Source organism: Euprymna scolopes, chromosome 17, assembly GCF_053919585.1.
Source record: "Euprymna scolopes isolate OS-2025 chromosome 17, ASM5391958v1, whole genome shotgun sequence".
In the NCBI taxonomy this organism is placed as follows: domain Eukaryota; kingdom Metazoa; phylum Mollusca; class Cephalopoda; order Sepiida; family Sepiolidae; genus Euprymna; species Euprymna scolopes.
Window position 1 is genome coordinate 16,081,180 of NC_136498.1, and position 17,965 is coordinate 16,099,144.

The window sequence follows — 17,965 nt, forward strand, 5'->3', positions numbered from 1 at the left end:
GAGCTAATGCTTCAATTTAACCTATATTAATACTGCTATGAACAGTATAAAACTGCAATTTCCCTCTTTTGCTATAAGTAATAAAAGCCACATGTTCAATTAGCTGTATACAACAAATCCATTAAGCACCATATTTTCAGATTATGATTGATGGCGCATAAAAATATTTAGGTAGAATAATGGAGGGACGTAGAAAGGTTATGAAAGGAAGTAGTTATATAATGAAGGGGAATTAAGATCACGTCTGTTGTTGGTGGTAGGTTTATGTTTAGAGATGAGACGTGCTTCCAAAATCCTTATGTTACCAAGGTTTCTAACTGGGATAATGATGCTGATATGGATGTTCTGATGGGTGTTGTTGCTTGAGATGATATGTTTGTACAAGGAGTAGATATGGGTGTTTAAGTATTCCTTGATGTGTAGGTGTTAAAGTCTGGTGCGGCTACCTATGTAAAAGTTACTACATTTGACACATTGCAAGTCACAGACAACATTAATGCATAAGCATAACCCAGAGTTAGAAATTAGGGAATTGGTCATGGGACAAGTTCAGGTGTGTTGGTTGTGTGTTTTTAGGAGAGGTGTTGTTGTAAGGAGTAAACTAAATTAATATAGCCCATTTGTATTATTGGGATTCATCAGACTACTATTCTCATCTTTGAGTGTGATGTTCACAACGTTTTTCAAGTGTATCTTGACGAAACTCGGGAATTTGGATGGAATTTCAAACAGAACTTTTATTTATTTCACGGGGGTAGCATGCTCTTGTTCCATCAGCCATGACTGGATAGAGTTTCTAAGTAATTCACAATTAAAAAAAATACAATTGTGAATAACTGAATGGCTGACAGAACAAGAGCATGCTACCCCCGTGAAATAAATAAAAGGTTCCCTTCAAAATTCTGTCCAAATTCTCCAGTTCAACACACATCGCTGAGCTCAATGAGATACACCTAAAGAAGGTTGGAGGTTGTATCGACAGAAACATTTTGAAAATGACACTCAAGATGAGAACAGTAATCCGATGAATCCAAATAATGTGAATAACCAATCCTTATCTCAAAAATTCAGAAACGTCATATAGCCCCTATTATGAACCCTTGTGGCTAACAGCTGTATTAAAAAATTCATGATCTGTTAAGTAATTTAAGATTGAATGCTGCACCATAAACATAGTTAACTTTACAAATAGATATCTGAAAATGTGATGATACCCATTTTTTTTTTAAGTCAACAACAATGATTTTGTGTATGTTATAAATAAATATATTCATAAAGTTAGGTATGTGTATATGTTTATATATGTGTATGGTACAAGATGCAATCCTAAACTACTTAACCGATCATTATGAATTTTAGGCATAAGGGTTTGTAATATGGACTGTATTAATTCAGTTCAGTTTCACGTACAGGGGTTACAATGGGGTGGAAAACCGTCCCAATCATTCAGATACCTCCAATTTTTGTTAAATGTTATCAATACAATATCAGTACATCAATTAATAAATATTTTCAAGATTTCAATTTCTTTTGGATATTTTAAAGGATATGAGAGAGGGGGCATAATACGGACATATTTGTGCATGGTTTATTCTTTTGAGTTTTTGACCATGATTCTTGCCCTTCCTCTTCAAACCAATAAAAAAAACAATATTCATTTGGTTGCATACTATATTCTCATCATAAAGTGTTGCCATCATAGAAATTGCCTTTTGTTCTATCTCTTCTCCATTCCTCCTCCTCCTCCTCCTCAGTTTCCTTCTCTTTCATTCCTTTTCTACTCCCGCCACCTCCACCTTTCTCTAACAACCATCTTCTGGATGTATCGATTTTTGTTCAAATAAACTTAGCAGCAGCAGCAACAACTCTGTTTATTGGCTAGCTCCCTCTGGTGGTGACACTCACTTATTGGCTGTGTGCATGTGCTTCTTGTGATAGTGGATGATTTTTTACCTTAAATTATGGTAAGGAAAATATGTTTTTAATATTTTATTTTCTTAAAAATTAGTTTTCTTTCATAGGATTTTTTTTTGTTTGTTTTATAAGTCAAAGTGAGGGGAGTGGAGAATTCTTTTTTTGTCTGTTTGTTTGTTTATTTAGTACTTTTACAGAATTTGAATCAACATGTTTTTTTTTAATTTTTTTTTTGTTTTTTTAATCTAACCTTAAACTAACCCTAACCTAATTTTTCTTTTAGGTTTAGTTTAACAAAATTCGGTTTGGTTTGGTTTGGTTCGGTTCGGTTCGGTTCGGTTCGGTTCAAATCCTATAGAACACCATTAAAAAAAATTTTTCTTTTTTTTTTTTTTTCTTCAAATTTTTCATGCTCTCAACAAAGAAAGGAAATGTGTTGTCTCTTATATCCTCCAACTTCCACAACAGTTGTTGCCGTGATCAGCAGTAGTCGACCAGACAGCTGCTTCTTTGATCATTTTATTATTGATCTCTTCGCTGCAGTTGTTTAAAGTGATGAAGAATTGAAGACGATGAAAGGAAAGATAATATCTCATCTTGTCCGTCCGCATCCTCATCTGCCATATAAAATCACAAACCGCTCATATCATTCTTTTTAGATAAACTCCCATATTACCGCTTTTGTTTGGAAACTATATTGCCCAGAGTACTTGGAGATGCATATTTCATTTTGACCAAATGCTATTTAACAATGTTGAGACAGGGACGAAGAGTCGGTGGCCCAAAGCATCTAAATTGAGGTGGAATCCAATCACATTCAAATTATCTCTCTTTCTAATGATATTTCTCAGTACTAGGACTTATACTTGTGTCTCAAGGAGCTGGCTCTGGTATCGCCAGACCTTCACATGCCATTATTGTGGGGTCTACGTTAGGCTGCATTTCACAAAAATGAAAAGGCGCTATGGACACGGACAAGAGTTTTTCCCAAAACGAATTCAGTATCGTTCTACAATTTTAAATAACTTTTTCGAACATGGCGATTTTTAAAGTTTTTGATTCTTATGCTAACTAGCAATTCTATAGTATTTTTAGATTTTTATTTTGCTAGTTATTTCCTCTGGCGGGAAAAGGCCTAATTTTTGATACTCTATGGAATAAGAAAATCTTCCACTATATTCTTTGTTTTTGAACTTTTGATGTATTAGGAAATAATGTATTTTTAAAATTATTTTTCATCATTTTATATTTTCTTATACATATAAATATATATATATATATATATATATATATATATATATATATATGATGAGAATAATGGGAATAGTATTCCGACGAGACAGATGAAAAAGGAACAAACCAAGTTATATGTCCATCAATGTTTTGTCTTTATTGTAAGACTTTTTCGGGGTGAAATCTTACAATAAAGACGAAACGTTGATGGTTTGTCCCCCCCTCTATGTATGTGTGTGTGTGTGTGTGTGTATATATATATATTAGTATTGTGTATTAATATTTTTCAGAAATAAACCTCCATAAGTAAAGTGCCGAGTTGGATATTGATGACAAATAAACAAAGTGAAAAATAATGGCAAAAACATACTTGTGTGCAGCAAATATTTTATAAGAAGCTTGGGTCAAGTTGAATTTTGACTTGAGGTCGACTATCAAAATCTCAAAGATAATTTTTTTCTCTTTTTAATTTTAAATGGAAATCACTCCAGACAAAACGTGAAGCCACTTGATGTAAAGAGCTGACAAGAATGAAAGATGATTATCATAAAGACAGGAGATGCCTATTAGTTGGTCTTGAAAAGACCAAGGCTATAGATAGGAGGAAAACAGTTAGCAGGAAGAGAGTTCCACAAGCCTGCAGTTCTTGGAAAGAAGCTACTTTAAAAGGAAGCTGCATTAGAAGGTATCAAAAGAGCGAATCGATGGAGACTATTAGATGAACGAGTCAAACAAGCTGGGATAAATCATACAATTCTGACGAATACATGCTATAATAGTATTTATAAAAAAAGACTAAGACTAGTAATATCATGAAACAAATGTCTCGGATGTCTCTCTTGCCTGGGAATCACTGAATAGACACGTGTGTCAGTTTTAGAATAATTATAGATTGCATAGACATGTTCAAGTTAAGTGAATAACTATACTATGGATTTCCACCAACGTTTGAAGGTACAACTCCCTTATTTTAATGTCATTTTCCGAATATAACGTTACACGCTAATGGACATGTTGTATTTTCCCATAAGTGAAGAGGTGGAGAGTTATTATTGATGAAGATGCAGAGTAGTTAACAAAGCGCCTTCAACCCACTCACTTGATGTTAAGAGTGGGTTTCTAAATAATAACCATATTATTTAGAAACTCATTCTTAACATGGGCAGGGGGCGTTGTTAACTATTTTGTAGTTTTTACTTATGATTTCTTTAGGATGAAAAGTAATCCTTCAATTTGTAAGAAAGAATCAAATTTCCTTTTATTACTATTATTATTATTATTATTATGATGATGATGACCACCACCACCATCATCATCATCATCATCATCATAATAATGATATTCGGGTTTAATGTCTGTTTTACATGTTAGCATGTGTTGGATGACTTTACGAAATTAACTTCCGAAGTAACTTATTTCTGACCAGGTCTTTATCCCTCTTTTTACCAGGTCCATCGATCACTTCCTCCCATTTAGGATATTGATAATTATATTCCCACGGATTTTCACCGACATTTTAAAATATACCCCACTTATTTTAATTTAATTTTCAAAATATCAAGTTATACGCTAATGAACAAGTATCTTCCCAAAAGGTGTATACATGAATAGGTACAGAATAGTTAACAGAGTACTCCTCCCCTCCTACCGCCTATGTCATATAAGAATGGGGAGAGGAACTTTGTTAACTATTCTGTACCTTTTACCTATAATTTCTTTAGGATTAAAAAGAATCCTTGCTTTTGTAATAATTGACACGAAATAAATGAATCTCTTCTTAGATATGTCCCGGTAACTCTATCAGAAGCTTCAACTGTCGGTCATGCTTAAGTATGAAGCGGTACTTTTGGAGGCCTATAATACTTCAACTTTTCATCTCGTGTTTCAGATACGTCCATACATCTCTGTACAAGGCTCTGTCCGTCTGTTTAGTGGTCATGCTTAAGTTAAAAATGAAAGTTCTTGGATTAGTTAGATGTAGGACAATTGTAGGACGTCAAGAAAAACATGGAAAGAAGCGATAAAAACAACCTTTAGAGAGAGAGGATAACTAAAGACCTGACTAGAGTTAGGTTAGTTTGGAAGTCAATTTCTAAAAGCCGTCCAGCACATGTCAGCATGTAAAATTGACAGACCGAATATGATGATGATGATTGAATGGGCCTTTTGGCTAGGATCAAAGTGTAATATCTCTTCTGATATCACATTTCATCAGTGAGGCATAAATCCTTCTAGACTGAGACAAGTTTCATTTTTTTTTTCAATCCAGAATGCATCCCTTTTTAAGGAGTTGTAACTTCTGTACATTAAAACCAGCTTTGTGTTTAACTCTGCCCTCGTGGGGGAGGCAAGTAAATGGGGACATATCTATTGCTGTTTCAGTCTGAGAGACACTGAATAATTACAAATTATCAATAAATTTGGATTTCAAATACTGATAATTATATTGTTACGGATCTTTACGTGCACGTGAAGATGTGACCTCTTTATTTTATTTGAACTTTGTTCCAATATACATATATTAGGGTTGGGATGATTAACCGGAATCTAGAATTGGAAAAATCGGAACATTTTGGAGTATCAGTATCGGAAAATTTGTGTCTCTTTTCCGATGCCAAAAACGATTCCTTTAATTATCTTTTTTCATTTGATTTTGTTGAAAACCAAATCTTCGACTACTGGTAGTAATAATAAAGTAATCGATATTTATTGATTTTAATTTAATAGATCACCCCCCCCCACACACACACACGCATGCACACTCACACAAATGTCTTTTTATAGCAAATATATGCACATTTAGCATGTGTTTTTACGATAATTGGAGTAAAAAAACAACTTTACAGTTAAATATTTAGAGATTTATAAAGAATCAGAATCAGGAATTGTATCGGAATCGGGAAAATATTACAATTATTCCACCACTGATATATATATATTGAAATTATGTATCTTCCTATAAGTGAGAAGATGGATATTTTTTAATATCTTTTTAGAATAAACAAGGGTTTATCATCTGTGGAACGCATTGCTGTAGGACTGCTTCCCTCCTGATTACAACTCGGTCGTCTTCAAACCTAATGTCCACAACTTTTTGTCATAAACGCTTTAATAAGTAATCATAGGCAGTTCATACCATTTATCAATATAATTATTCCCATAGAGTTCCTCGTCTTTTTGGCTTTCCCCGTCTCATCTTTCCCTTGACATCAAACATGAAAAAAAAAAAAATGTGGTATCCTTCCTTTTGTAAAAAGTATACATAAAATAAATGAATCGCACTTGTTTGTTTCTTTTTTCAGTACATCACTCTAAATAGTCCAGAATAGTTAATAATTAAGAAAGGTTTTCTAATTAATAATATTAATTTTTAGAAACCCGTTCTTAACACAAGGAAAACGGAGGGAGCGGCTTTGAGAAACCCGTTCCTTACATGTGGGTGGGTAGGGAGTTTTTGTTCACTACATTTTTAATTTAATATAAAAAGCATTTCAACATTTAGTCCATTGCATCTCTTATATAACAGAAATTGAAAATGTTATTTTTTAATCAGAAGAATATTATTAAGAAAAATTCATTTTCATTCAGACATTGTTTTCTCGTGGTTATTTGATTCGATGATTTGGTGAATGACGAATCAGAATTTTAAGAAAATCAGTGATTGTCAATCAAAAATGTTTTCCTTTTACAGATTGTATTATGTGTTTGAACGGATGTCTATTAAATTTAATTCAGATCTGTTGGATAAAAAAAAAAGACGAGAAAATGATGATTCAGATTTATGGCAACCAAGAAACATGCAAATCGTAGTTTATGTAATTATCTCAGCTGTATAGAATTAGTATTTTCTGTTAAATCATTGACGACCTCCTCCTATTCCTCCAACTTTTTCATCATCTTCTTCCAATATTCTCCTGACAGGCAATTACTACTACTGTCTGCACACACACACACACACACACACACACACACACACACACACACACACACACACACACACACACACACATAGTGATTTTCGACTTTTTAACGAAACATGTGTAAGACGTAATATCAAGGACATTCAGGTGTCTACATAAATAAAATTAAAAAAGTAAATTCTTTTGTTTTTTTTAAATGGTAGCTAATTATATATATATATATATATATATATATATATATATATATATATATATATATATATGAGTGACCACACCTCTTGAAAAAGCCCGCATACTACGGGCGAAACGTCGAGCCTCCGGTCTTCCGCTTCCATTTTCACATCATATATATATATATATATATATATATATATATATATATATATATATATATATATATATATATATATATATATATCATAAGAGTGGTCACTATTTATAGCCCAAATTAATTATGAATATTAGTACTGTTCGTGCAACATTTTCTTCCTGTAAGATTTTTTTTTACATTTTTTTTAATTATATGATTTAATTATTTTAAGGTTATTATTATTTTATTTAATTTAATTGCATATTTTTGCAATACGCTTGTTTGTGTTTTGTTTTTTTAGTTTTGTTGTTTTTTTTTTTTAAATGTTTTTGCTACATCGAATATCAGAATTTGTAGTGTATATTTAGAATGATGGTTTTGGAAGAGAAACAAAAATGGCATGAATTGTCATTTTTGTAAAAAAAAAAAAAAAAAATGTTTACTGGATTCGTTACTGAAATATTCTAAAAAAAATTATCTGTTTATTCAAAATATTGGTGATCGAACATTTTTCATTGATTTTTTATATATATACGTACATAACGATAGATCGATGCAATGCTACATTAAATTTTTTTTTCTTGAAATTTTTTCCATTTGATTGTTCAATTAAAGGCTAAATATTTTAATTTTGTTTTCTAAATGATGTAAAAATTATATTGTTTGTTAATTATATTGTCCATTACTTAAACTATAATTTTGTATGTGTCGAATGAAAGAAACTTGTGTGGGTGGGAGGCTTGAGGCTAGTCAGAGGAAGTCATAACTGTCTTAAAACCATCTTTTATCTTCTATAAATAATTAAATATCACCTCTTCCTCTTCGCGTCCCTCACCCCCTTTATACAAGTAAAACGGTGGTATTATTAATTGGCGCTCTTTATAAGAATAAATGAAATGTATTATTGATATTGTCCGAACTAATAAAGTGTTAGCTGTCTTGACCTTCTTCCATGTTCGAACTCCATATTGGAATCAGCATACAAACTAAAAAGATCCAAAATGTTCGGCTTTATCTGATTCCCAAGTAGATTGTTTGATGTGAAATAATATGGGTAAAATACATGATATTATATAGTAGTATAAAAAATATACTTATAGCAAGTGAGTTACAGAGAAACCGTTTTTTTTTCTTTAAATTCCCAAATGAAACCATTACTATATATATATATATATATATATAATATTTTTTATTTATATAGACAAATATTACATAGTTGCTACACTGAACATGCTTGTAATAAATAATTTTACCAAGAATTCTTCATAAGTTTTGGTTTTGGTTTCGATTATATTGATGGGACTCAAGTCATTTATTTTTTTATAAATAATTTTACCAAGAATTCTTCATAAGTTTTGGCTTTGGTTTCGATTATATTGATGGGACTCAAGTCATTTATTTTTTTATAAATAATTTTACCAAGAATTCTTCGTAAGTTTTGGTTTCGGTTTTGATTGAAGCTGATGAGACTTAAGTAATAAATGTCATATCTAAGGTGCAAAAAGGTATCCAACACAAACAAAAAACAGTATCAGTATTTAGAAATATTATTTCTTTACTCACCATAACAGCTTCCAAACGTTTGGGATACTTCCTTACAAGATTGTTACAAATGTTAACTGGAATTTTATTCCACTCTTCTTGGCAGATTTGTTTAAGTTCTGTCAGATTCCTCAGATCTCTCTTTTATGCCACCAACTTCAACTCTCACCACAGATTTTCAACTGGATTGAGGTCAGGTGATTGACTTGACCATCCTAGTATCTCTATTTTCTTCTCTTGAAACCATGTAGTAATTGCTTTAGTCGTGTGCTTGGGGTCGTTGTTCTGCTGGAATATCCAACCATTAAGCAAATTTAAATCCTCTGCAGACTTTAAGAGATTATCTTCAAGTATAGCCTGATACATTTAAGAATTCATTTTCCTTTCTATGATGTTAAGTTTTCCAGGGCCGGCTGACGAGAAACAACCCAAAACCATTATACTCCCACCTCCAAACTTCACTGTAGGGATGGTATTCTTTGGGTCAAACGCTGAGTTCTTCTGTCTCCAGACATGACTTACACTATTTCGACCAAATAACCCAAATTTTCGTTTCGATTGACCATAATATTTTATCCCAAAACTTGAAGGTTTCTCCAAATGTTCCTTGACAAATTTCAGACGATCCTTAACATGAATCGGCTTTACCAAAGGAGTTTTTCTTGGTTTCTGCGATTGGAATCCTTTCTTTTGAAGCACTGTCCTAATTGTATTCTTGCATACACGTGTTCCAAATGCTTCTAATGTTTTCTGATCAGAACGAGTTATTCGTGGATCCTTCTTCACTTCACGGACCAAAAGTCGAGCCATACGGTAGAAATTTTGGAAGGATGCCTTGAACGTGGGAGATTTGAAGTGCCCTGGTATAACTTCAGTGTATGAATTGTGTTACCAACGGTCGAAATTGGGATAGTCAAAATTGTTGAAATTTTTCTATACCCTGAACCATCCATGTGTAGCTGAACGATTGATTTTCTTGTCTTTTCCGACAATTTTCCAGTTTTAGACATTGTATACACAGTGCGACTAAATTGATCAAAACAAAAAAATATGCTGTCAAGAGTTATCTGGATTCACGAAACTCTCTGAACCATCACATGACAAATATTTGGCTAATTAAAACTATTTTGTCTTTGTGTTGGATATTTTTTGGAACCTTAGATATCTAGTGAATGCGTAATTATATATGATTTTTTATACAAGATTTGTATTTATCATACAAAAATATATTAGAATAGAACTTTGTTATTTTTGTTTGTGCATAATAAAAAGAAATCAACTTTTTCCTTTGTATCGGTTACTTATACCCACTGTATGTGTATATATGTATGTATGGATATATGTATATATATCTATGTCGCAGAACAGGTATATATCATTGGTTTTTAATATTTTTGTTCGGTGAGGTACTGTTTCGGAGCACATCCACTAAATGGTAAGGTTTTTTACGAAGAAAAAAAAGTCCATGTTACTGACCACGTTGCTTAGTATAGGAACCTTATAATTCATAAAAAAATGTTCATTAGTTTAGGAGTGAATCCTGTAGTAGAAATATATAAATATGCACATAACTAACATTTATATATATATATATATATGTGTGTGTGTGTATATATGTGTGTGTGTGTATATATGTGTGTGTGTATATATATATATGTGTGTGTGTATATATATATATGTGTGTGTGTATATATATATATATGTGTGTGTGTGTATATATATATATATGTGTGTGTGTGCATATATATATGTGTGTGTGTATATATATGTATATATATATATATATATATATATATATATATATATATATATATATATATATATGTATATATATGTACATATGTATATATATAGTGTTATAATGGAATAATTCCAGGAGGAAATCCTGGTATGAGAGCTCAATGTGGTAAACAGAGCAATAACATAAAAATATAACACGGAAATTGCATCGACAATTATGTAATTTCCGTGTTATATTTTAAAAAAATAATTATATATATATATATATATATATATAACGTTTTATTTTTTATTACCGTTTTATCTGTTCAGTTACATATGTTCCGGTTGCCGGACCATATTTATGATCCAGCAGCCTCGTCAGACCTTACAGAAATGGCTATAATTATTTGGAAGAACGATTTTAAAATTTTAAATTCGTTCTTCCAAATAATAATAGCCATTTCTGTAAGGTCTGACGAAGCTGCTGGATCGTAAATATCGTCCGGCAACCAAAACATATGTAACTGAACAGATAAAACGCATATTTGCTCTGCAATAGTATTAAGCACTCTCTTCAGGTTTTACTAATTACCATTTTTACCATATATATATATATATATATATATATATTTTTTTTTTTTGTTACATGGTAGTCACCACTTATCAAGGCCCGGAATCCAATCGGGGATAAGGGTTATTGTGTGTACAGTAATCAATGGGATAGTATCGTTAGTATTGGAGATTTGATAAAGTGTCTTACTTAAGGGGGCGGTTCATCAGGAATTTGTTTATGTTGGACTTGAAGATATCCAAGTTGTAGTCAGTTGGGAAGCAGGCAGACGGAACAGAGTTCTACTGGCGTGCACTTCTAAGAAAGAAGCTTTGTTCATGGAATCTACATTTTGGTTTTGGCACAGATAAAGAGTGGGGAAAATCTTTGACAGTGATTTCAGCTAGACGGGTGTTTTTCGTGAAAGATTGGCAGGAGGGGGCAGAGATTGGAGGTCAGACGAGCACTTGCCATGAAAGTAACGATAAAACAATGACAGGCTTGCAATGTCTCTTCTGTGGGAGAGAGGTTGCAGGGAAGAGAAAAGAGCATTCCCCACTAAGCCACAAAGTTTATTTTGTACTCTGTCAAGGCAGGATAGGCTGTTTTTAGCAGCTGCTCAGATGTGGCAGCAGTACTCCATCCTTGGACATACTTGGCTTTTATATAGATAGAGAATTGCATCAGCAGTGAGATATCTTCTGGAGCGGTAGAAGGATCCTACCATTTTTCCAGCGACCTTGGCAACAGACTTGATGTACATGTTCCATTTCAGATCAGGAGTAAAGGTCAATCCCAGAAGCTTATCAAAACATGGAGCCTCCCCTATACGAGAGCCATCCATTTCAATTGATGCCAGATGGGGATCAGAGCGTTGATGATGTAAAGACAGGAGCTTGGTTTTAGATGCATTAAAAGTAACCAGCCACATCTTCCCCCACTGTACTGTGCGCTCAAGATCTGAGGAGAGAGAATCAGAGAGAGCTTTGTCATTTACGGCCTTAGATGTGTTGCCATAGATGGTCGTGTCATCAGCATAGATGTCAACGAATGATTTAAGTATGTGTTTTGGGAGATCATTAATGTAGATCAGGACGTGAGTTGAGCCCAGGATGGACCTTTGAGGGACTCCAGCATTAATACTGTGGGCCTCTGATTTCTGCCCATCAACCACTACTCTTATGAGCCTATCAGAGAGAAATGATTTAATGATTGAGAAAACATTTCCAGTTATACCATAGCTGGAAATCTTGTGAATAAGGCCCTTATGCCATACCTTATCGAAGGCCTTTGATATATCAAGAGCAATTCCCCTAAAAAGGAAGCCTTTGTCAAGAGATTTACTAATCCTATGAGATATAACCGTTAGCACATCTGCTGTAGATCTTGCAGAGCGGAAACCATATTGCATGTCACTAAGAAAGTTATTTCTGCTGAGGTGGTTGACTACTTCTCTATTTAATATGGATTCCAGCAACTTACTCATGATATACAGGAGACTTATTGGTCTGTACTGAGAGGGAGATGACTTATTACCTGAATTCTTTAATACAGGGCATACTGATGAGGTTTTCCAGGATGTTGGGAAGCACTTCTCCTTAAGACAAGGTTTAAACAGTTTTGTAAGTATGGGAGCAAGTTCTGGTTGAAGCTTTTTCAACACTATAATTGGAATGCCATCAGGGCCAGTTGCTTTACTGGAATCAAGGTTCTTGATTAGCTTGGCGACCTCATGCACAGATATTTGTATGTTGCATTGCATGTTGTCTGTTATAGGAAGAAATACGGGGAGTTGATGACCTTGGTCGCATAGGGTAGAATTAGCTGCAAAGTTCTTGGCAAATAGTTTGGCCTTGTCTGATGCTGACGAGATGACCTCAGGTCCATTGATGATGGTTGGGATAGAACGCATGCTTCTGTTCAGGATCCTGTTTGCTATTTGCCAAAAACTGGTGGGAACCAAGCCGCTGCTGAGCTACTTTGGGTTTTACGGACTGAGCATATAGCTCCCTTGCATTTTTTATTACTCTTTTACAGTGGTTGCTGGCAGTCCTAAAAGCAGCTTTAATCTCAGTGCATCTATTACGTTGGTAGCTATGGAAAAAGTGATTTATGTGTGCGATGGCAGCAGTACATTCTGGGGATAACCATGGCTGGCTGTTAGGTTTTTGTTGGAAATTTTTGGATGGTATGAATCGGTCTATGCTTACAATTAACCATTCGGTCAGGTCTGATACTATAGAGGACACATCCTTTTTAAACATGAAATGCAGGCGTAGATCAGATATAAATGTACGGAAGCTATCCCAGTCAGCCGTAGAGTGTATATATATATATATATATATATATATATATATATATATAATGACAGGAACTTTGTGTGTGTGAGTTCGTTCCCTGTGGACTACTACATGGCTGGGCTGATTTTTTTTTTAATTTCACATAAATGTAATTTGTGTCTGGCAGTGTTCTTAGTTTTTGAATTAGAATGTCTTCAATAAGTATCGATAATTGAAAAAATCTGATGAAAGAAGGAACGTTAACACCTTATACAGTCTAACATCACAAGTGCATTTGAGAAGTTTTATTATTGCACAAGCAGAAAAGTTCTGCATATAAAATCAACGGTATATTCTTTGATATGGCAGGAACACGTTCAAAATTAATGTTTCTGTTTAGAGTACAACTGAACCATAATACTTTTAAACTTTAATTCATGCCATTTTATAAAAATCCATCTATATTCCTATAAATCTTGCTTTTTTTGTGTATTGATATTCATATTAAAAACCTTTTTTTCTATTTATTTTAAAACAAAAAACAACTTTCTTATATATGGATCGTGGAATTGCAGTTACTAGCAATCTAGCTAATTTGTATATTCTTTTAAACATTTATTTTAATTAATTCCCTAATAGTTTTTTTCAGAATTTCTTATGAAATTATCATCTTTAGTTAACTATTATGTGTAATTATATTCATGCAGATATTCTACATGATTTATACTTGCGTAATATTTGCATAAAAAGTTTATAGTAAACACAAAACTCTTTCTGTATATATTTATGTTTGCGTATAGATTTTTGTTTAAAACATTTTGCCTACCAAACTTTACCTACAGTTTTTGGTCTACAGACATGAAACTTCATATATAAGGTATTTGAACCCATGCGAAACTTTATATTTGGGTTTTAACCCAGGAAAATCGGTACAAAAGTGAAAAAATATTAAATTTGCCAGGTGAAGGTCAAACGACGGCATTACGAATATGTATGCATAACGTAATAGCTATTGGTTCATGTTTTAATTTTTAGCCTTGAAGCAAATATGTCTTCATAGCTCAGTCATTAACAGCAGAAGAAAAAATAAATCGTAAGCTAAACGTTTTCGTTTCGATCCTCAGTAGTGGCGCACAAGTCATTTTTTTTTTTTTTTAACTTTTTAAATCATTTCTATATATTGTGTCCAATATAATATAATAATGAATATGAAATCTGCATTAATCAAAATATCATTTAAGCGCATTTTATGATCGGGCAATGGTGGGTGCCCTACTAGTAATTTTATAAAATCAACAGTAGGTTCTCTACAGTGCAATGCAAACTATAATGTATTGTGGACTAAGTCACTTTCGGGAAACATGCAAATCTTTTTTTTTTTTAATTTTTTTATTACATTTTCACCCCAAACAAGGCACATTGCCATTTTGGTATAGGGGGATACTATCAGGGGCAACAACTACTGGGGTACTATGTACGGATTTGGGCAGCAAGATGTTGGTTCACGTTGCACTTGAACTTCTGCACGTCAGTACAGTTGGGGAAGCAGTGACCTGGAATGGAATTCCAAAGTCTAATGGTTCTGGGGAAGAAACTACTGGAGTAAAAAGATCTTTTACATCTAGGGATCTCTACAGTGTGGGGGTGGGATTTAGCAGCCTGTCGGGTCTGTCGAGGGTGCTCATGTTGTGGGGGCACAAATGCTTGCAGTTCATCAGAGCATTCACCATTAAAATACTTGTAGAACAGGCAGAGGGATGCAACGTTTCGACGATGGGACAGAGGCTGAAGCTTAGATGCCAGTTCAGGGCCTATCAGGTTTGCGACTCTCTTTTGAACCTTGTCAAGGAGCGAGAGACTAGTAGCCGATGCACCAGCCCAAATATGACAGCAATACTCCATACATGGGCGAATGGTGGCCTTATAGAGGTACAGGATACTTTCGGGTGTTAGTAGTTTTCTAGCACAGTAGAGAGAGCCCACCTTCCTTGCAGCGGCCCTGGCAATGCCCTCGATGTAATTGTTCCAACTTATGTTTCCTGTGAACGTTAGGCCAAGAAGCTTGAAAGACGTACTCTCAGATAAAGAGTCGTTGGCCATTGCTATAGGATCTTCCTTCCGGTGCACTGTTTCGTATACATGCACTAACATATGTTACTAGATAAAAAAATAAAAATAAAAATCATGATCCGTTCGGTGAATTCAACTCGGTTTTAATTATGAAAAAGTGAGTTTGCAAAGCCAGTTAAGAAAAAAAATAAAATAATAAAATATAAAATTAGACTCTCACTGTTCGTTATATCTCTCCTCCCCTCTTCCATCTTTTTTCGGCTTTTATTTTTTACTACTTGTGGTACTATTCCAATCTTTTTATTTTCTTTATTACCTGGTGAGAGAGAGAGAGAGAGAGAGAGAGAGAGAGAGAGAGAGAGAGAGAGAGATAAGAAGGGAAAGAGACGGTATAAAATAAGCCGGACAAGATGAAATAAATGAAATAGGATGAGAATAAGTTAGTAAGAGGCGGGTCACGTGATGAATTTACTGCAAACTAGCATGGAGATCCGACGTTGCTCGGGATTGAATCGGGATCAACAAATGTTTCAAACTTTTATTGTCGTACAAATTGATGAACTTGCTCATTTTTCAATCAAATCGGTTGATTGCCTGCTCTAGTCAGAGATCCACTGTGGTACACTAGGAGGAAGCTTCACATGCCTCTATGCATAATTTAGTCATTGTAGTCCGCATTGCACTGTAGAGAACTTACTGTTGATTTTGTAAAATTATTTTTATATAGTGGCTTGAATTAAAATTTAAAATGCAAAAGCCAAATATCATAGTTCAATTGTGCTCTAAAAAACAAAAACATTAATTTCAAACGCACTCTTGTCTTATCAAAGAACCTTCTGTTGATTTTATATGTTGAGCTTTTCTGCTTGTATGGTGATATAATTTCATAAATGCACTTTATAAAAAAAATTTTTATTGCATTTTTACCCCAAACAAGGCCCAGTTCCATTTTGGTGTAGGGGGCTACTATCTGGGACATAATTGTAGGGATACTATGTAGGGAGTTGAGCAGCAAGATATCTGTTTACATTACACTTGAACTTCTGCATGTCAGTACAGTCAGCGAAGTAGGAACCTGGAAGAGAATTCCAAAGTCTAGCAGCTCCAGGAAAGAAACTATCAGAGTAGAAGGCTTTCTGTGTAGGGGTAGGATTTTGTTGCTTTTCAGGTTTGTTTATGTCGAGGGGGTATGTTGTGATGTTAGTCTGTATAAGGGTGTTTATTTTGATCAAAATCAGACTTCCTTCTTTAATCAAATTTTTTGGATCATCGATTTTTTATACTTATCAGGGACATTCCAATAAAATAAAAGAACACCCCCAGACATATAAATTACATTTGAGTGAAATTTCAAAAAATCAACTTAGTCATTTCAGAGTCCATAGAGAACGAACTCAAATACACACACACAAAGTATCTTTTATATATTAGTAGAGATTACAGCCATTTAGAATAATTAACATGGAATATATTTTTTATAAACATAACTTAATCCCCAAACTAATGAAGGGATACTTTAACGTGTATTTTGTTTGATTGAAGTATTTATATAAAAAGCTTTAGTGAAACAAACGTTGAATAACTCAGATTTAATACAATATACTATACATACGTTGTTTCGGTATTTGCTTCAGCAGTGCTCAATATATGAGTACAGCTTATAATAGTATACTAGGCTCTAACCCCTGTCCCATCGCTGCAATGTTCCGTCCCTGTGCCTGTTTTACAAATATTTTAATGAAATATGCTCTGATGAACTCATTGCACTTGTGCCCCCTCGACCTATGTATCCTCGGCAAGCCCATTTAGCAACAGAATCATACCCTTTCACTGTTGAGGTTCCTAAATATCAGAAAGTTTTCTATTCTAATAGCTTCTTTCCTAGAACGGCTAAACATTGGAATTCCCTTCCTGTTACCTGCTTCCCAAACTTTACTGATATGCAGAAGTTCAAATGCAACATAGACCAACATTTTAATCTTTCTTAGGCATGGTCCCAATTAGTAACCTCTTACATCCAAGTGGCAATATACTTTGTTTGGGGTGAAGGTAAGTAAGAAAAAAAAAGTAAATATTTATCCTGTATTAATCTTGTATTTAAATAGTATAGAAAAAATAGTATTTGTATGTGTGTGCGATGTCTGTTCTAAATCTTAGACATAATTATGTGTATAAGTTCAATCAGCAGGGGAATGTGACTTTGACATATCTATGCTAAAAAGGGTTTCAGATTAAACCAGGATTATTCAGTTATAAAAATGCTTTTAATTTAACTTGAAATTTTATGTTGCTCTCTTGTATAATCCCGCCCCACCACTATCATCCCTACATACATTAGTGAGGAGGTTAAGAGATATGGAAGAAAAGGAAAAGACATAAGGGAGAAAAGAAAGGAAGAATAGAAAAAGGGGAAAAAGGAAGAATG

The 17,965-nt window shown here is 33.7% G+C and overlaps 1 protein-coding gene across 8 annotated transcripts in view; it reads left to right on the forward strand.

Annotated features, from left to right (window-relative positions):
- LOC145296688 (ras-related protein Rab-3) overlaps window positions 1-17,965 on the forward strand; it is a 411,003-nt gene that overhangs the window by 183,828 nt on the left and 209,210 nt on the right. Inside the window, exon 1 of one of the 8 annotated variants that reach the window (XM_080142656.1) lies at window positions 1,828-1,964. The exons of 6 other annotated variants lie outside the window; for them this stretch is intronic. In XM_080142656.1, coding sequence (XP_079998782.1) covers window positions 1,962-1,964 — 3 coding nt within the window. In that variant the 5' untranslated portion in view covers window positions 1,828-1,961. Of the gene's footprint in view, window positions 1-1,827; window positions 1,965-17,965 lie in introns of those variants that run through there. One more of the 8 variants, XM_080142651.1, reaches the window with a different exon arrangement.